This window comes from Eptatretus burgeri, chromosome 4, assembly GCF_056783735.1.
Source record: "Eptatretus burgeri isolate ZD-2024b chromosome 4, Ebu_testis_v1, whole genome shotgun sequence".
NCBI classification, from domain to species: Eukaryota; Metazoa; Chordata; class Myxini; order Myxiniformes; family Myxinidae; genus Eptatretus; species Eptatretus burgeri.
Genome location: NC_140964.1, coordinates 75,816,654 through 75,838,463, shown reverse-complemented (window position 1 = coordinate 75,838,463; position 21,810 = coordinate 75,816,654). Strand labels below are relative to the sequence as shown.

General features: G+C 43.1%; 1 protein-coding gene across 4 annotated transcripts in view; it reads right to left on the bottom strand.

The window, feature by feature from the left end:
* Nucleotides 1-737: 737 nt before the first annotated feature.
* UQCC1 (ubiquinol-cytochrome c reductase complex assembly factor 1) overlaps nucleotides 738-21,810 on the bottom strand; it is a 52,569-nt gene continuing 31,496 nt past the window's right edge. For all 4 annotated transcript variants that reach the window (XM_085878738.1, XM_085878739.1, XM_085878736.1 and 1 more), the window contains 3 exons: nucleotides 8,986-9,063; nucleotides 8,732-8,845; nucleotides 738-1,485 (listed from right to left, as the gene is read on the bottom strand). In XM_085878738.1, the coding sequence (XP_085734864.1) occupies nucleotides 1,351-1,485; nucleotides 8,732-8,845; nucleotides 8,986-9,063 (327 nt within the window). In that variant the 3' untranslated portion in view covers nucleotides 738-1,350. The remainder of the gene's footprint in view (nucleotides 1,486-8,731; nucleotides 8,846-8,985; nucleotides 9,064-21,810) is intronic.

The window sequence follows — 21,810 nt, the reverse complement described above, 5'->3', positions numbered from 1 at the left end:
AGCGATGACGTATTTCTGCTCAAGTAATAGATAAACATATTTATCAATTAATACAAAATCCCTCCCTTATAAATGATCAATATTGAATGGAAGAATCAAACCCTACCAAACTGGTGTAAATGTGACCAACATCATCATCTTCAACCAACAACATCACCAGGTGTCTTGTATGCTACTTCAACATCACCAACAACCAACATCACCAACTTCTGCCTTCTTCCTCTGAATCTCTCACACAAGGCTCAAAATGATATGGCTCTCCAATTCCCCCAAAAGTGTTTCCATCACTAATTTTGTTTCCTATAATTTCTTCAAAATCCTACTGATCACTTTCAACATACTGAGAACCTTGAGATTCGCTGATGATGGTGGAATCAGCGTCTGAATCCGAGCTTGACTTGCACCGACCGTTCGGATCAATATGGCTTCAAGGTGTGACATCACTGGTGAAATCAGATATAGACACTCGAGGGGGTTTTTTTTGACATTGAACTGATTGGCAATTTTTTTCTCAAATTAGTCCACGAGTAACAATTGTCAATGGTTATCAGAAAAAAAAGTGTTTGGGTTCACCTTTAATGATCATAACAGAGTTTAGGATGTAGGTCCATCAATTTTTCATGGGTTATGGAAATCACCTCCTTCCATACCCATGATTCCTTGTTTACATATAAAGCATCTTCAACACACCCCGACACCACCTCCAAAAAAAAACACATTTGCTTGCACCAAGAGGGTATAGAAATAAATGTTATTTTAATGGTTACAAAAAGGACATGAAAAGCAATTCAGGCCTCACCCACAAACCCCCCAAAGTAAACAAGCTTTCAAGAGGGGGGGGGGAAAGAGGGAGAAAATGTGTGTGTACAGTATACAAAGTTTCCATCCCAGAATGACTAATAATTTAATCTCAATACAAATTAATTTGAACAAGGAAAACTGGGTTTAACCCCCACCCCCATCCTACCCCAAAATAATTTAACAGAATACAACTTCACAGTCTCATCGATTTCACTTTTCCAAAAACAAGACGAATGGAAAACTTTGCAAGTGCACAGAGTGATGATGCATTGGTTAACAAAAAAAAAAAAAAAAATTATATTTCATGAGAAATCTAAATTCAGGATGCTGAGAGTTACAAGGGAGAGAGAAAGAGGGGAAAGGGAACAAAGAAAAGAAAATAAAAGAAAAAAACGACAAAAGTTGGAGAAAATATAAACAGCTACTCATCTTGAAGTAGACAGGCAAAGAAGCCAACAGCAGAAAGGTCCACAACAGGCGATACAGGAAAACAGGCCAACAATCATATATCCGCAAGGATGGGCTTCTCGTTATAGTACACAGCAAACATCAGAGGCCTGCGTCGTTGTATGCCGGAAGATCTGCCTTCAGAACACTCTGGGGGTTTTTCTCGTGCAGCGGCCGCCAACGAACGGTTCCGGTAAGCAGAAGATCCTCGCTGTTGAAGGAGTCGAGATATTGAACCTGTTTGAATAAACGACGACAAAGTTTCAATCCTAGAAATGTACAAGCTGCCATGTTGAGGCACTCAAGCTACAAGCTGCTATACAAGGTGACAAAATGGAAAATACTCCTTAGGTTCAGCCCCAAAGTACGCTCAAATACAGTATCCCAAAGGTAATAAAAGGAAAAGTTCGAGGAAAAAAATGGCCCGTACTTGTTTGTGGGGAAAGGTGGATATTTTAAATTTGATGATAAACAATTTAAAACTCGATAATGACAGTTAACTAGAAGGACAAACCGGTACAGCGCATACCTCCACCATACAATGCCTGCCTGATCCACAACACATCGGGCCCAATCCATTTTTGAAATATGCTATATATCGTTTTTGGCCCCATCTCTCAATGGTGAAGAATCACTTTGGAAATTAAAAAAGTCTCGTATCCAGATCTGGATTTGGCTCTTGACCAAAATCGAATCAATTCGTCCTTGTCACATGTAGAGAAAATTTAGCACTCGGACGGTGTCAAACCCAGGACTTCTGGAATATCATGCCAGTGCTCCGCCCAAATGAGCCACTCTTTTTCCATCACCGTCGGGGAAAACATCCATGCCCTCTGCACAGCGCCGGATTTACCATGTGGGGGGCCATGGGCACAATAATTGTGGGGGGGGGGCAAATTTGGAGATTAATCAACAACTTAAATTATAACCGCTTTTTCATCAACAACTGAACTTGTATCTATAGATATGGCAGATCCTGATCAGGAATGATTTGGCATACATGTTCACAAATTACAATTAAATCTGACAATATGACAAGATGGACGGATTGTTATTGATATGGCTGGTGACTTATCTATGAGCTGATGACTTATCTCTGAGCTCATTCTAAAATCAAATCACAAAAATGCTGTTGCTGCAAGAGTAAGAGATAGAGATGGACCAATATAAGAAAATAACAAACTGTCATTAATCATACTGCAAACTTCAACTAAAAATCTTCTAACTTATAAAAACCCTCTGGGCAAGAGAAATCCGAAATGGTGATTAATAGCTGACTTCCAGTGAGCGCAAATATACGGCAGTGTCATCCACATCAACGAACATACACACAGTGCCTTAATCAATGGACAAGCTTCCTGCGCGACTTCGCATATGATACTGTCAACCTGCATGGAATTGAGCACATCGGATTCGGTTGCAATGATGGTCAGATTAACCAGTCTCTGCTGCCCCATCGTGGAGTGAAGATGGTTCTTGATAAGCTTGAGTTTCGAAAATGAGCACTCCCCAGAGCAGTTCGAAACCATCAGTGAGAGGTAAATCCGAAGCAACACTTCCACGTTTGGGAAAGTATCGGTGAGTTTTCGCTCGATGAGAAAACTGTACATCTCAAGTTCAGTACAGCCCGAGTTTGGCTCTGACTCCTTCATCATGGCTTGGAACTGAATCATTTCTTCTGTGAGGTCAGGTGATAGATCTTCCCGATACAGCTCGACGAGCTTCGAGCATGACTCTCGAATCTGCTCCACTTCGAGTTGAACAAGAGCACGCAGGAATCCATATCTGTCGCTCATCTAGCTGTAAGCGTTTGTACGCTTTTCCAACTGCGACAGCAGTACGTCGATCACTGCAACGTATCCACTGATGCGAAAGGATTCCTTGGCGTCTAGTTCTACTTCTGGAGTGTGTCCGTAGTCCAAGGGAGTGAGGCGGACATTACGCTTTCGTCTATGCGATCTGTGAGTGAATTCCTCCGTACCTGAGCGCTCCACTCCGTCAACAACGAATGTATCAAACTGATCGCATAATGACTGCACGAAGCTCGCCAGTGACTTGAGGAGCTGCACGGGTGTGTTGAGATCGGTAGCTTGCGACTGAAGGGTTTTACTCATGCGATCAAATCTACCAAGGACAGTAGACCAGAAACCAGCATAGAACCCTATCTCAAGCGTGCACATCGTTTGGTGAAGTGTCTCGGCAGTGTTTCTCGTTTCACTCTTCAGTTGTTCATCGTTTGCGATTTCAGAGGACATCCACGATTTCGCTGTAACCGTCTACAAGAGCTCAGGCTGCATCAGAATGAGCCGACCAGCGAGTGTCTCTGAGACGCTTTGGTACTTGCAGACCTTTGGCTTTCAGGGTGTCAAATAATCTGGTGTAGCGCGACGTGGAAGCTGTACAAACTACATAGACTTGTTCCGCAAATTCAAAGAATGTGGCTGCAGGTCTACAGCATCCCACGGCCGACTGACCGACTAAGTTCAGTGAGTGCGTCACGCATGGCACAAATATTGCGAGAGGGTTCTCCTCCTGTTTGATCATTCCCTGCATCCCATTGTATCGGCCACTCATTAGATGCGTTATCATAAGATTGTCCTCGGCAGTTAGCGATGTCCAATCCAGTGGCTTTCAAAAAAATCCAGTAATGCCGTCACTTGCTGGAGTCCAGTGCATCCTGTGTTGCTCAGAAAGGTCATGAAACGCTCCACTGGAGGCTCGTTCTTGATGTATCGTAGAATAACTGTGAGCTGGTCGATGTGGCTTATGTCAGGAGTAGAATCGACTGACACAGAGAAGTAGTTTGCCTCTTTCACACGAGCGATGATGTTATCCAGAACAGATTTTCCGATGATGGAGACTAACTCTTCACATGTCGTAGATGATAAGTAGTGGGTGTGGCCACGACCTTGGCTGGCATATTTCTGAATGTGCTGCGCCAAAAATGGATCGTATTCCACAAGTAATTCCATTAAACCAAGGTAGTTACCATTCGTCCGTGACCCAACAATTTCATCCGATCCACGGAACGCTAGACCACGCTCAGCGAGAAACGATATCACGCTCACACTTCGTTTCAGCACCTCCCTCCAATAGGACGCAATCTCACACCTGTTTGACGAGTTCAGTGTCCACACGACCTGTGGATGTTGCTCTGTCTGACAAGCGGATGATATTCGCACAATGTACATGCGAACGCTCATGCACCTCGATAGAACGACTGGCATGCTTCCAGTCATCGAATCCTTCCCCGCCCAGGGCAGTAGCGCCTGCAAAGAGCTTGCAAGCGATGCAGTACAGTTTTCCGGTTGATGTGGAGAAGCAAAGCCAGGACCTTTTCACCGACTCTCCGTTTTGTAGTCTACGGTAAAAAAAGATTATTGGAGCAGCAGCGTTTCCTACCTTCAACGAACTGTATGGATGAATCAAATGGACCAGTCGAATTCTGCAGGGGCTCCAAATCTCGTGATGCCCAGTAGTCGATCATCTCTGATGAGGGTCGCTCAGAAGGCCAACATCCAATGCAATTGGCAAAGCCAGGTCCACGATCAATCAGTATGTCTCGCGCTTCTTCATCTGATGCATGTTCTTCATTGGTGGAACCTTCCGAGATGTAGGGCAAATCTTGATGCGGGGGTTGCGTTGCCAAATCCACTTGTTCCGTCTTTGTTGGTGTTCCAGCCTCTGTCATGGACGAATCACCTGCTTGTGCAGGAGTGAAAAATTGTGAGATTTTCTGGGTCTTGTCGACGACGGCCTGATGTCTTTCATCTTTTTCCTTGGAACGTTTCCGCTTTTGAGCACCACTGTCATATTTCCGTGGAGCCCTGGATTTGTGCCTGTCGTCACCGAAGCCGCTCATTGTGGTTTCTGCAGCTGGTAGGTACCGAGTAACCGAGATATCGTCAGAGTGCACGTGGGACGTACCAGAATCACGAACAACAAGTATGTTTCACACACCTGGAACATAGAAAGTCACACCGTGTTACTGTGCTGTGCGTGCCAGTAAGCAGTGTACTGACAGCGTTCCCTGCCAGCCGCAGTTTCAGTGTGTACAATACTACCCCTGCCGGCCGTGTGCTGTGCTGGCCTGGCCTAGTTTTACCACATCGACTTTCACCTTTTCACCTCTCCTCTGGCTGGACCTCTGTATTCTGTCTGTGCTTGCTGGGCTCTGGCGGGCAGTGCCGTAGTTAGTTGGTCACGCTCAACCATCCGAAGCATCGATGATAGATCCAAAAAAAGATCTGAATGCGGGCCCCAATGCCCCAGGCTTGCTCCGGGAATTTTTGACCACATTGGATCCATTCTGTGGACCGTGGAAGAAACGGCTTGAAAAAGCCAAAGCTTGAAAAGGACCCTCACAATGACGGACAATTTTGAAAAGATATCCTTACAAAGAGTTTACAATCTTCATTCACCGACAATAAAACTTTCGAAGCACATTTTCAAGGGATTTTCAAAATGTCATCAAAATTGTGGGGGGGGGCCCTAAATGTGGGGGGGGGCCTGGGGCCATGGCCCCACCTCGCCACCTCTAAATCCGGTAGTTCCTCTGCACCACACTGACTAGTCTGTCTATTTTAGTAATTTATGTTTTGAGAAACAAAATCTAGGCTCAAGGAAGTGCGAGGTGACAGAAGATAGGTTAATGGGCATTCCATATAATCTATCCTTTCCAGACCTGCTAATGTGATGTGGTACTGTATATCATAATGTGGAATAGTCTGCCAAGTGTAAAAGAGTTTATTGGTCCTCAGAGAGGGGGATGTAGAAGAAAATGAGGAACAAAATGTGGCCCAAAACTTCCTCTACTGGGATTAGAGATGAAAGGATACCCGTGAGCCAGGAAGGGTGGCCTTGGATACAAAACACAGAAAACTTGGCGAGCAGACCAGGGCGCCAGACAGTGTCAACAGCACAAAATATGTCCAGACACAGTTCTGACATGTGTGTATATATATATATATATATATATATATATATATATATATATATATATATATATATATATATATATATATATATATCCATATCCATATATCCAGTACCTCCATCCATTGTTGAGAGAAGAGCCTGTCCAAACTTGAGCGAATGGGACATAATCCAAACTAATGGAGAAAGATAAAACTATTTGAGCAAAAGAAAGGCCATCAGGATATTGGAAATTTAATTATGAGGCACATGTAAAGAAGAAATGAGTTTGTTTGCTTTAATTAAGCAAGGAGTTATCCTCCAAGGTTGAGTCTTTGATAAACAAGGCAATGGAGATTTACAAAGGAAGGAAAACAAACAAAAAAAACCAATGTCACCCGCAGGGTGACCCGTATCTTGCCAAAAGGTGACCACGTGTGACTTCTTTAAGGTCACACTGAGGTGAACAGAGCTGCTATCCACCAGGAGCGACTCCTTGAGGAATATCTGCCTACAAGAGATTCCGATGAGAATCGTTCTACAGAGTAACCATGAAAAATATGTGTTTGCCTCATAACGTCATAATGTCTCAAGCTTGACATATCTAGAAAGCACTCATCGAGGTGTTCAATTTGAGGTACTACACGATATGGTTCCCAAAACTTGAAAATTTGACCTTGGGGTAAAATATGTTTGACCTCAGGCGCTAACCATGAAGGTCAAGGCCAATCGTCACCAAAAATTAATCGGCTGAGCGCCAGACCATATACTACATTCCCATAAAGTTTGGAGACGATTAGATTAAAATTACTCAAAAAATAAGGGTTTCGTCGACTCCCCTGATTTGCGACAAAGTGACCTTGACCTTTGACCTTCAAAATTTTATGCGCTGAAAGGGGCCTCTATAGGCCTCTGATATGCGAAGTTACAAAAATTTCCAATGATAACTGTGCTCTGCAGAGTGATTTATACGTGATTACAGACAAAAAAAAAACAAACAAACAAACAAAAAAACATATGAAGGTCATGGCCAATCGCCACCAAAAATCAATCAGCTGAGCGCCAGACCATGAACTATATTCCCATGAAGTTTGAAGACAATCCGATCAAAATTACTCAAAAAATATAAGGGTTTCCTCGACTCCCCTGATTTGCGACAGTGACCTTGACCTTTGACCTTGACCTTCAAAATTTTGTGTGCTGAAAGGGACCTCTATAGGCCTCTGATATGCAAAGTTACAAAAATTTCCAATGATAATTGTGCTCTGCAGAATTTTTTATACGTGATTACAGACAAAAAAAAAACAAAACATACAAGCTGACTAACATATCTTGCAAAAACTTCGTTTTGGCAAGATAATAAATAAACACAAGTGAAAGATTTATGGAATAAAACAGCTCATGAAGGCCAGAGCATCTTTAGCTTAAAACATTCTCTTTTTCTAATTCTCCAGATGATCATACTTGGTTTTTGCATTTGCTTAACAACCAAATTTGATGACTCTTTAAACACCATCACATAAACAAGGATTAATTTCTTCACAATTCCCACTCCAATGCAAATGGATAGAGGATTAGCAGTACAATTCGAAGAGGGTAGGGGGAGGGGAAGGAATGGTATTAATCAAGTAGGACTGCATTCCGAGAGAACAGAACCATCGAATCAACATTGTCCTAGCCTTCTCAGCAAATCAAAAACGAGAGCGAAGTCGATGGCATGCCATCGCAAATGCCCACGCTTCCCACCTCAAGAAAGGTTATAAAAGGTTTCATGAGGAATGGGCAAATATCAATTTTTTGCGTTTTAACCACTGTGACCCTAAGTCCCCCCCCCCTCTCCAGGGCATGAACCAGAGGTCAAATCTAAAAAAATCATTATATATTTCATGTGTCCCCCAATGTTGATTGCACATACAAAGTTTAATTAAAAAAATAAATGTTTAAAAATGTGCCCATAAATTGCATTTTTTAGTATTTGGCCCAAGGGTGTGGGGTCCAAATGATACAGCTCTCACACCTTTGTGCCATGTGGTGATCATAGCGATCAGGTTTGGTGATTTTTTACACAACCGTTTCGTTTAGGAGATAGCATGACGGACAGACAGACAGGACAGGAGAGAACAGGACAGGACAGGAGACAGACAGATAGAGCAGATTACAATGTCCCCACGTTTTTTGAATAACAAACGCTGTACCGATTGGAAAGGCTAAAAAAACAAGGCAGGGGTGGGGGAGGGGGGTGGGGGAGGGGGGTGGGGGTGGGGGTGGGATTTTTTTTGAAAATCACTTTTCAAACAATTAAAATCTTAATTTGAGAAGTTGATCATCTTTTTGTTTATACTCAACATTGAGAATATTGGTAGAACTGGAATCCTTATTTTTAAAAAGGTCAAATCTCTTATCGACAGTCCTCCTGGGTTTAATAAGTAGATGATGATCAATGTAAGATTATCCGGAGATAAACCAAGCCCAAACCTTCAAAAAAAAAGCTTCTAAGCATATCAAAATAATCGTGTAAAGTGAGACAGTATGCTTATACAGGCTCACTGAAGAATGATGGCCAAATTACCTGTTTGCGTACGTACTCCACCATCAGCTCGAGGTGTCGAGGATCAGTGAGATTAAACGAGAAGAGATGCCTCCATAGGGCAGCTAACAGAATGTGGTCGTCGGACAAAATGCCCTGGCCAGAGAAAGTTGGTAAAAACAAAACAAAACAAACAAAATAAAAGGTTAGGGTTACCCATTGACATTTCCTTCCTGCTTGCTCTCATTTCCAAAAACAAACTTTGTTAAAGTGCTGACGGAAGGTAATGGACATACCTCATCGTATCCAAAGAGAGAAGCATAAAACATTTCTGTCATTGCCTTCATGCTTTGTTTAATCTTCAGCTGATCGATCTGGTGTGAAATAATGAAACAAATTAGGTCAGTTCCAAAATGCTTGCTTGTTTCACAAAACCTGCACATAATTATACTTGTTTAGCTATTCATCAGTTATATATTTTAATGTACAAATTTTGTCAGACATTATTATGTGCATGAGAAAGGTGTGCACAAAAATGGATATTGTAGTCATAGTAGTAGTAATTGTCAGTGATGGTGGCCTGTTGGACTGCGATTCAATCCAAAACTCAGCCCACTGGTTGCACCGTCACTCAGGTGCACACAGCTGCTGATGCACAAGGGCAGGTACAGTATTTATCATTTGTTCAGGGTGCCGATGGTAACTCGCCTACTCTTCATGAAAGACATTGTGGGATCTTCAACGTCAAACTAATGCTAGCAGATGGGACACCCAGTAAACAACCATGCGAGGGATAGCGCACGCACACACTGATGCAAAGCACAGACGTACAAGTGAAGGAAATTAGACAGAAAGCTCAACTTCTGTGAATTGTTTGATATTCTCATTGGAAAGAAAACTTGTCCTTTGTGGGTCCATGACAAGCTGTGAATGGTATCATGTGTGTACAACAAGTTTGGCTGATTATTCTCTTAAAAAAAACAAATCTTTTATTAATCATCACATTTAAAATTTACCTTTGAAGTTTTAAATGCATGTTTTTCTGAAAAAATGTCATTGAAAATAATTCCTTGCAGCAATCATAATAAAAGTTTCCAATCATGACAGGTCACTTAATCACAGAATAGTTTTTTAACATTGTAAATACCATGGAACCCTGACATTCGTGGATTTGACATTCGTGGATTCGACATTCACGGATCCACGTATTCCCGGTTTATTAAATGTGACCTGCTTCGCAGTATTCGAGATTTTTTTAATATCTTAAATATATATATATATATATATATATATATATATATATATATATATATATATATATATATATATATATATATATATATATACACACACATTTTTTTTTTTTAATACTTAAAGACTGGTGTCCGATATCCACTGCTGCTGATATCAATTCAGCTTGTGAATTTTTCCACAGAAACCTGCTCTTCTTTATTTTTCTTTTTCTCTCACTCTCACTCTCTCTCACACAGATTCATCCCATCTCGTCTTCAATCATCTTACCCATCCTCCTGTCTTGGTAGTCTGAATCCTGTGGTGAGGCAGTTGCTTAAAATTACCTTGCATTCTTCTCCGAAGGCAAATCCGACGGAAGCCAACCTCAGATCATTCCACAAAGCCCGCAACAAGTGTGTCTACTCTCAGGAGAGCCAGAAAACAACATCTGTCCAATCTCAAGAATGAGCTTTCAAACTTGTCTTTCTCTTCTGAAGCCTGGTGGCACCTTGTCAAGTCCATCTTTGGTGTATGCTTCCCTTCCATCTCTTCCCTCACTTAAAATGGCACCACAGCTAACTCCCTCGTGAGAAGTCTGAATGCCTTAATTCTGTGTTTGCTTCAAAATACCGTCTCCGTCTCCGTCTCCCAGCCATACCCAACTGCTCCTGAATTGTGTCTTTTCACCCAAAAAGGTGGAAAAGTTTCTTGAAACCCTTGACCGACTCTGCAACTGGACTGGACGGCATCAGTTTGTGTGTCCAAAAACCTGCTCTTGCGCTTCCTCTCTCTGCCCTTTTCACCGAGTCATTTACCACAGATCATCTTCCACCTGCTTGGAAATCAGCCAACATCAAAGCATTACATCAAAAAGGTGAAAAACTGGATCCCCTGAACGACAGACCAATTAGCTTACTTCCAATCATCAGTAAGATCACGGAATAATCATCACAGTTGACATAAAATCATTCTTTTTCTCCAGTAGCCTCATCTCAGACAATCAATTCCGATTCAGACCAGGTCACTTTACCTTGGACATGCTGCTTCGACTCTCCCAACAATGGTGGACGCCCTAAATATCAGACATGAGATCAGGGCTATCTCTCTGGACATATCTCGAGCTTTTGATCCAGTCTGTCATCCTGCCTTGCTCTCCAAACTGTCTGCCTATGGAATCCAAGGTCAACTCCACTGTTGGATTACTGACTTCCTCCACTCTTAAAGCTGTGTGGCTCTCAATGGAACCCTTACATCTCCTCTCCCTGTCAAGGCTGAAGTACCCCAAGACAGTGTTCTGGCCCCATCTTATTCCTAATCTTCATCAATGATCTCACTGACTGATCTGGAAAATCCTCTATATCTCTTTGCTGATGACTCCACTCTCTGCTGTGACATCTCTCATCCTTCTGTCAGAGAGGCAGCAGGCTCTTCCCTCTCCTCAGACCTTGACAAAAATCACAAACTGGTGAAACACTTGGAATACATCTTTCAATCCTGAGAAATCCCACACATTCTCACAGTCTCATTTGTCTCTGTCTCTCAGAACCACACCACACAAATCCTCCCATATACTTTCTCATCAACTCTCTCGATGAGGTTCAGTCACTCAAACTCATGATCTATTTTGGGCAAGCCACATTTCAAAGTTGGCCTTGAAAAACCAGATGCTGAATGGGTTCATCCGGCGTGCAAAGTCCTTCCACCCCCATCTAAAATCATGATCTCTTCTTCACCCGTTAAACCACCCCCACCCCTCGCAAAATTTTGCTTCTGTATCCAAATTGGCCACCCTTTGCGTTTTCCCTTACCCCTCATCATGATCTGCATCCCCTGTTTGTCCATCTGTCTACTTTCTCCCTCCGCCTTGTTGGGGTCCCCCCCCCCCTTCTCCTGCTGTTCCCTCTGTTATGTTGTGTCCTGATTTGTTCTGTCATAGCTCTTCCACGAGCCCAGACAATGTTTAAACAGACAACAAAAGTCCCACCAACCTATCGCCCTTTTTTCCCATTTGAAACATTGAAGTATTGAAACAATGCCCCAACATTCACAGATTCCACATTCACGGCATTTTTCAGGAACGTATCCCCTGCGAATGCTGGGGCTTCCTGTACTGACAAGTGAATTTCATTTCAAACACTGAAGTGGGCTGACTGATTTAGTCCGGGGGGCCGGGAGGACCCACCATGCACCCCCCCTCAGCATTCATTGGGACTACTATTTTTGGTTCACGGGTGCCAGCAGTGACCACTATTTTCGTTGTGTCTGTGTGTCTGTCTGTTTGTGACTCTCTCCAGAGCATAGCTCCGTGATGTTTGATGCGATCTTGATGAAACTTGGACACAAGCTAGATATCATGGTCTAGTTGTGTCTTTTTGTATGAGGGGCATCCTACACCCCTTGTGGGTGGAGACACGCCCACTTGAACTTTTTATTTATTTATTTATTTATTTCTCGCAATTTCATTTCCTAGAAGCTGTGCGTAATGTCCAGAAGTACAACATATAAAAAAATCCGATTTGATTTGGTCAATTTTGACGGAAGAGATAGGTTTTTACGGTAGGGCTTCCTCAATAATGCCCGCGAACCATCGTCGCCTCCTGGCTTGTCTTACTTATTATGTAGCTGGTGAAATTTAAAAACATGCACGCAAAGAATAAAGTGTCACGATCAACGTTTTTTGGGGAAAAACAATACCGGATTTGAAGCAGTAGAAATTGCATTAGATGGGGGGTGGGAAATTGGAAAATGAAAACACGTCACTTTTTCCCCTCCAGGGTGTCTTCTTTGTCAATATTTTAAATGAACAAGTTGATTTGCTCATAATTTCAGCCTCGAGAAGAGATTTATAAGCACCTGTTTATTATTTTAGTCTCACGAGGAACAAATATCATGGGGAATCTCTAACGCCTAAAATAACACTTATTTACACAATCCAATCTGCTAATAATGTCCTTTCTCTGCATGCCCACAATAAAATATAATGTCCCACTACTCCATTATCACAAATTTCATTTTTACTGTTTTAGTCCTCATCAGAGGAGCTATCTGTATCACTATCTGCAGCATATTCCTGTTCTGTTTTATCATCAGATTCCTCCAGTTCTGTTGCATCTCTCTCCAGCACATCAATTCGTTTTTGTGATAAGATAATTTCATCTTATCTTGTCAAAGTGGACATCTCTCTGGCTGTTATCAGAGAACTACCTCACCGCCGTCGAGTCTGGCATTTCACTCAAGCCGACTGGCAGGGTCTCCGAGCAGCCATCAAACTTACAGACTGGTTTCCTATCACTACTTTCTCAAACATCAACTCATCCTGGGAATTCTTTCAAAGAAACTTGCTCTCCCTCATGCACAGATTTATCCCCTCTCGTGTTCAGTTGTCCTACCCTTCCTCTCGCCCTTGGGTTACTGAAGCTTGTGGCGAGGCAGTTGTCCTGAAACAACTTGCCTTTGCCTCATGGAAAGCAAACCCAACTGAGGGCAATCTCAGTTCTTTCCACAAAGCTCGGAACAAGTGTGTATCTACCCTCAGGAGAGCCAGAAAACAACATCTTTCTCATCTCAAGTCTGAACTCTCAAACCTCTCTCCCTCCTCAAAATCCTGGTGGCATTTAATCAAATCTGTTTCTGGTGTATGTTCCCCCTCCATCCCCTCCCTTACCTCAAATGGCCGGACTGCTGATACCACACGTGATAAAGCTGAATGTCTAAACTCGGTGTTTGCAGCTAAATCTTGTTTCCTAAACCCATCACTTTCTCTACCCACTTTACCCAGTCGCAACCAACTGTCCCTGGACTCTGTGTCCTTTTCTCCTGACAAGGTGGAGAGCTTGCTTTCAAACCTCGAGTCAGATTCTGCAACCGGTCCAGACGGCATCAGCCCACGTGTCCTCAAAGCCTGCTCTTCTGCTCTTGCTCACCCTCTCTCTGTTCTATTCACCCTCTCATTTGCCCAAGGTCATCTGCCATCTGCTTGGAAATCTGCTAACATCACTGCCCTGCATAAAAAAGGTGCAAAAACAGATCCCTATAACTACAGACCAATCAGGCTTCTCCCAATCATCAGCAAGGTGATGGAATCCATCATCGCTTCAGACATGAAATCCTTCCTCTTCTCCAATGGCTTGATTTCCAATCATCAATTTGGTTTCAGACCTGGTCACTCTACCCTGGATATGCTGCTTCTGCTCTCCCATCAATGGATGGAGGTCCTCAATGCCAGACAGGAAATCCGAGCCGTATCCCTGGACATATCACGTGCTTTTGACACTGTCTGGCACCCTGCACTACTCAGCAAACTCTCTTCCCATGGTATTCAAGGCCATCTCCACTCATGGCTTACAGACTTCCTCTCCTGTCGCCGTCAATGTGTGGCCCTAAATGGAGTTTTTTCATCCCCTCTTCCTGTGCAGGCTGGAGTTCCTCAAGGTAGCATTCTGGGCCCTGTTCTTTTTCTGGTTTTCATCAATGATCTCTCCGACTCTATGGAAAATCCTCTATTTCTCTTTGCCGACGACTCCACCCTCTGCCGTACCATCTGTCATCCCTTAGACCGGCAAGCAGCAGCTTCTTCGCTCACTGCAGATCTGGATAAAATCACAAACTGGTCCAACATGTGGAACGTGTCTTTCAATCCAGACAAATCTCACACTCTCACTATGTTTCTTCGAAAGGACCGTTTAGAACCCCCCCCCCCATCCACTTTCTCAACAATCCTCTGGAAGAAGTCTTTTGTTTCAAGCTTCTGGGTCTCACTATCTGCCATGACCTTTCCTGGGAAAGTCACATTTCCAACCTCGCCTCAAAAGCCAGTCGCCGACTGGGAATTCTCCGTCGTGCAAAGTCCTTCCTTGGCCCTCTTGAGCTCCTGACCACTTACAAAGTTTTTGTCCGTAACCTCATGGAGTACTGCTCTCCCCTCTGGGCTGGTGCTCCTGCCCCCCCACCTTTCTCGGCTTCACGCTGTCGAAACCAGGGCATTTAAGATCATCGTCATCTCCCGCAATGAAGCTGAGTCTTTGGGCTTCTCACTCAATCACCGGAGGTTGGTCGGTGGTCTTTCTGTCTTCTACCGACTCCTCTCCAGCCTTGCCCCCCCCTGCTCTCTCTGCGATTTGTCCCCACCACATTTCCACAGGGCGCTCAAGGTCCGCCAACAACCCCCTTCTGGTAAAACTACCAAAATCACGAATCACTGCTCATCTTCACTCTTTCATTCCTCTTTTTTCCCGCCTTTGGAATAAACTTCCTCACTCTATTCTTTCCCATTCTTCCCTCCAGGCTTTCAAAACAGCTGTTCACCACCACCTCTTATCTTCCCCCATCCAAATCCTCGATCTTTTCTACCCCCGATAATCCACCCAAGCCCACTTCCTTCAATTCCCCTGCTTTCCTTCCTGAAAGTCCCTGTAATGTCCATCTTCTCTCCGCCATGTTCCCTGTCCCATCCCCATCCCTCTCCCTTCCACAGTTCACCTAATGTGTCTGTTCCCCACTGTTTTGTCCCTTCCACTCCCACCCCTCTTGTCTCATGCCCCCTTGCTGTGAGTTGTGTGTTCACTCTCATACGAGTCTCGACAATGTATTAAAAAAAAAATAAATCTGCACACCAGAGTGGTTCTCCATCCTATTTCCATCCATGTCCTTCCCAGGATTTGGGGATCTCACATATGGCAACATTCGCCATTTTCCATATTCTTGTTTGATAATTTACTCGAGCAACATGTTCTCTTCAGCATGCCCTACTCAGAGGCAATCTAGCCAGGTCAACGTTTCTGGATGTTAGACTGTCAACTGAAATATCCCCATCACACTTTGACTTGAGCATCAAGTGCCGCACTTCATCTACACTCTCCGATTTGGATTTCCCATACAGTGCACAGGTGAACTTTTCACACCCGATCAGAAGATCATCATCAACATTCCAGTCATCTCCCAAATGCTTCAGGGCATCACAGTGTGCAAGAGATTTCAGTAACAACTTGAGGTTTAATCTTTCCAATACCCCTGAAAGAGCTGACTGAATCACAACCGGTGAATGCATGTAGTGCCAGCATCACCTCACACATTTGCTCTGTGTAGTGTTTAGAGAGATTTGTAATGTTAATAATGCGCTTCTTATTGCCATCGGCCTGTATTGAAGAGGATAGTAATGTATTTTCCTGGCATGATACAGCAAGATCCAGAAGATGTCACTGTCTGGACTCCTGACCCTTGCATACTGATATCCCTGTTCTCCAACATACAGTAGATGCAGTAGAGAACCACCCAAATGTCTGTTTCTTTTTGGTTTGACCTCAAATCAGGAATGTGTTCTTCCTTGGCAATATCGAAGGCTTCTCCATTCTTAATCAAAAGTACTCTCCGATAATGTTGTACTCATCCTGACCAACAGGTGTGCATGAGCCCAATTAGCTGTTCCTCGTTTTCTTTGTTGCACAAGAAAGCCTTCCAATCACGTGGTTTCTTAGTGCTAGCTCCTTTCACCAAGAGTTTCTCTATAATACCTCTCCATTTTCATTCAAGAGCCTTCACAGAATTTGTACTGAACATGTCAGTACAGACTATGATATCATCATACTTCTTTGTCTGATTGTACAACTTCGCACATATCTGCTTGAATGTATTTGGTATTTGATTCAAGTAGTGGAACAGGGCATTTCCATCTTCTATTGTGAGTACACCAGCATTTGGAAGTTTTTCATCCATTACTCCCTTTGTGACAAATGAAAATCCTACTGCCTTGTTTGTCTTTGCGAGGTAACCTTTAGCGGTACCTATGCAGTATGGCATGGGTGTGAAAGAATTTCATTACCTCTGCCATGTTGACTGTGATGTCTTGTGATTTCACTAGAAGCTTGGTAACAATGTTACCCATGTGCTTGTATTCAACCAATTTGCTTTGAGAAGATGCAAGTTTAACCTTCTTTTTTGCACTGGCCATAGTCTTCAAATTGATTTTCTTAATTGGCTCAAATAAGTCAACTTATTTCTTCTTTAGTCTTAGCTCTACAAAATTGGACCTTGCTCTGGCCCGTTGCTTCTCAGCTGTCAGGAGATCAGATTCAATGTCAGCTGATACTGCAGCACCTGAAGATATGTTATGGAGTCTACTTCTGTCAATTGACAATTCTGTCAATTAGGTCGAGGAAGTTGGTAAAGGCCTCCATTGTTGTTAATATAATGCTGACTTCTCTTGATCTCGGCTTTCGATACATCTCTATGTTCATCTAATGAATATGTGTGCATGTCTGCCATTACAAATATTGCAGCCAAGTATTGGGATCGCTCATGTGTGGTGAGAACCCATCTCTGGTAAGCTGCATTGTTCTTTGTAATACCAGAGATACCGGCACCACTCGCCTCACCATGGGACTTTGAGTGTTTCATAAACGTTTCTTCCATTGTTTTATCCACATCTTTGTGACATCCGGGCACCATTGATCGAGCCACACTGAATGCTGCTAGTTTCAGCAATTCTAGTGCCCCTGGATGTGTTTGATCAATGTTTTCAATGAATATAGATACCTCAATGTCAGATACCTCGCATAGTTCTGTACATTGTATGCAAAGAACAGATCTGGCATGCATATAATGCATTCCGCATAAAGCAGAAAGTCATTCCTTTTCACACTTTCGTGAAGTTGCAGTGCAAGCCACATAGCATCTTGTGGCCTATTATCAGTTAAAAAATGTATCTTGAGCTGATAAATCTCTTCTCGAGGCTGAAATTATGAGTAAATCAACTTGTTCATTTAAAAGATTGACAAAGAAGACACCCTGGAGGGGAAAAAGTGACGCGTTTCCAATTTCCCACCCCCCCCCATCTAATGCAATTTCTACTGCTTCAAAGCCAGTATTGTTTTTCCCCCCAAAAACGTTGATCATGACACTTTATTCTTTGGGTACATGTTTTATAATTTCACCAGCTACATAAGTAAGAAAATAGTAGTCCCAATGAATGCTGAGGGGGTGCATGGTGGGTCCTCCTGGCCCCCAGACTAATTCATGACACTGAGAAACGCAATGCTAACCAAAATGAGTGGCATTGTGGTTCATGCATCCACTCTGTCTCAGAGGTCAATGGTTCAATTCCGACCCTGGCCAAGTGATACCAAAGACTAAAAATGGTATGTGCTACTTCTTTGCTTGATGCTCCATATAGACACATAGACACTGTCTGTTGGTACCCCATTGGGATTGGGGGGGGGATTTTTCCTTAAAATGCCCCGCAGACTGGGAATATAAAAGTGACATCACAACAAAATGGCATCACTGGCACTGAGAGCAAATTGGCAAGTTAAGTCACTTCCCCCAAGGTGACCGGCTATTTGCCTCAAATCAAATCTGGTGTCGGCCAATGTCTGTCTACATGTTAGTTTCTTCATGAACCTTCGACCTTGTGTAAATGCATATCATTACTCTAATGGAGCAAACGTTGATGTCAATAAAACTTCAAAATTTTTACACTAGTCAGGAGGCCCAATGCAGAATAGTGTACGACCCTGCTGATTCCGTGTTAGAATAGTGCAACAGGTGTAAATTGACTGTCCAGACACACAGAAACGTGAATCAACTTGTTGCCAACTCTGGATATGGATAGTATGGGCGCCATGACAGTTTACAAAATGGTCGCCATTAAATACACTTTTCGTCATATTTCAGCCGCAAATTGACATGAAATTACAAAATTAGGGTCGATTTCCATGTTTTTGAGCATGCCTGAGCTGATGGGAGTATAGAAAAAACATTGCTCCCTCCATTTTCTAAAAATAATATGACTTGTTTTTCACTATATTATTTTTAAAGAAATGTTCAGGCTCGAATTAGAATGTCTGATTACACTGAACAACAAATTTCAAAATTTTTTTTTTACTGGAGATGTGTAAAGTTATTAAGACTAATTTGGGTACGCTGATTTCAAAAATCATAACCGTTTTGCTGTATCACGTCAGGATTTTCAGGAACAGAAATATTCCCATTGCCTAGAAGTCAGGATTTCAATGAAATTTACATATGTCTTTAACATGTCTATTTCGTACAATTGTTGTTAACTTGTGTTATATTTCTTTCTTTCAGATAAAGATGAGTAGGCGTTCCTGTACTAATCATCCTGACAACTTCTGTTATGTCTGTGGTCGGTATACCAAAAAAGATCAACAGCGAAGTATATCTACAGCAGTGAAAATGAAGGCCGCCTACTTTCACTACTTCGGGTGTAAGGTGGGGGACCAAGAACAGAGCTGGGCACCACACATCTGCTGCACAAGCTGTCACACAACCTTGACTCAGTGGTTGGTGGGCAAGCGCTCGAGCATGCCATTTGTGGTGCCCATGATATGGCGTGAGCCGCAGAATCATCATGATGATTCTGAATCATGAATCATCATGATCGGATTGTTATTTCTGCTGCACAAGCATCGCCGGCTTCAACAAGAAGAATAAAGGTCACATCAAGTACGCTGACTGCGTCTCTGCTCGTAAACCTGTGCCTCATGACGAGAACCCCGTTCAAACACCTCCAGCTGATCAGAACATAGCTGTAAGCAGTGGTGAAGAGGATGGTGATGATGAACCTTTTGAACCCGACACTCAAGAATCACACCTTCTGAACCAGGGAGACTTAAATGATCTTGTAAGAGATCTCTCGCTGTCAAAGGCGAAGGCAGAGCTGCTTGGATCAAGGCTGCAGCAGTGGAATCTACTTGAACCTAACACCAAGATATCCTTGTTCAGAGCACGTCACAGAGACATGGCTGAGTTCTTTGAGATGGAAGACATGATGACATTCTGCAGTGACATCAACGGTCTGTTGAAAGAACTTGGGTGTGATCACGATCCTGCAGACTGGCGCCCCTTCATCGACTCGGGGAAGAACAGCTTGAAGGCTGTTTTGCTCCACAATGGCAACGAGAAACCATCAGTCCCACTGGCTCACGCGTTCGGCATGACAGAGACCTATGAGACTATGCGGCAGCTGCTTGATTCCATCAAGTACAATGACTTCAACTGGCACATCTGCGGAGACTTGAAAGTGGTGGTGCTGTTGTTAGGGCTGCAGTCAGGCTACACGAAATACATGTGCTTCCTTTGTCTCTGGGATAGCAGAGACGACAAGAATCACTGGACGAAGAAAGATTGGGAAGAGCGAAAAGAGAGCATGTACCTGGTCGACACAACGTGAAGCATGTCGCCCTTGTCGACCCAGCCAAGGTTTTCCTTCCACCACTCCACATAAAGCTCAGCTTGATGAAAAGTTTTGTACGGGCAATGGATCTGAATGGGCGTGGTTTTTATACCTCAAGGAAAAGTTTGGCAACACCTTGTCGGAGGCCAAGATCAAGGCTGGTGTCTTTGTTGGACCGCAAATCCGACAGATTATGAAGGACGAAACTTTTCCGACAACTCTAAACCCCAAAGAGCTGGCAGCGTGGAGGAGCTTCAAAGCTGTGACGGACAACTTCTTGGGGAACGAGCGCGCGGACAACTATGAAGAAATAGTGCAGCAGCTGCTGGAATCCTTCAGGAAACTTGGCTCCAGGATGTCCCTGAAAATCCATTTCCTACACCAGCACCTGAACTTCTTCCCTGACAACTTGGGAGCAGTCTCGGACGAGCACGGCGAGCGATTCCACCAAGAGATTTCACTCATGGAGACGCTGCACAAGGGCGGCACAACCCGAACATGATGGGCGATTTCTGCTGGTTCCTGCATTGTGAAACTGACACAGAGCAGCACAAATGCAAAGCCAAATGCCTAAAGCATTTTTAATTACATTCTAGTGGAGTTTTTCTGTAATTTCTATAATTTTGAAGCATTCATGATGAAATAAATGAATAAATGAATTTTTGTAAATTTCATTGAAATCCTGACTTCTAGGCAATGGGAATATTTCTGTTTCTGAAAATCCTGATGTGATACAGCAAAACCGTTATGATTTTTGAAATCAGCGTACCCAAATTAGTCTAAATCACTTTACACATCTCCAGTAAAAAATTTTTGTTGTTCAGTGTTGTACAAACCACAATCAATGAATTTTACAACTTTGCTATAAAATGAACCTAAACTACATAACTGTGTGTTTTTCTGTTACCCAGGACTAACTGAAAAATGAAAGCCGCAAGATTTCTCACAGGGGGTTCAAGGGATCGAGAATAAGAAGAGCATGTAGACTGGAATAAATGCTTTATTTGCCAGGACAGTTCAAAAACTAGCAAGTCAACGCCACTTCGAAAGAAAGACTACAATCGAAAGACTACAATCGTTGGTGTGAAAACTGTAGCTGAATGTTGCAAAGAAAGAGAGAAATATAATGATGCTAAATATGTTGACTCATTCTCAAGAATCAGAAAATATTCTGTACCAGAGCACGTCGAAAAGATTCAATGGCACAAATTCTGCTATAGTGACTTTACTCACGCACAAAAAATAGACAGACTGAAGTCAAGGATTCAGCCACAATCTGTGACTTACGCAGAAGAGATACCCACAACATCAGGTTCCTCAGAGAAATACCATGTCCCAAAGTCACTAAGATCCGCGCACAGCGCTATGGATTGGTCAAAATGCGCTTTCTGCCAGAGTGACATTCCTGGAAAAGCTGGTGTCCTGACAAATGTTGAATTTGATCACACATCATCCAGGATGCTTAGTTTGGCCCAATTTGACCCCACCATGCGTCACAGGTTTGCAAGTGTTTCAGACTTGATGGCAGCTGAAGGTAAATATCACCTCAAGTGTTATGTTTCTTTTCGCAGAAAGTATAAAAAGGAGAGTGGAGAGAAAAACCAGTCTCCTGAAAGCATCTGTTTCAGAAATGTGATGAACCAGCTTGAGAAAGAGCTGCAGAAGGGACATGTGTTTGCCCTGAAAAACATCTGGGAAC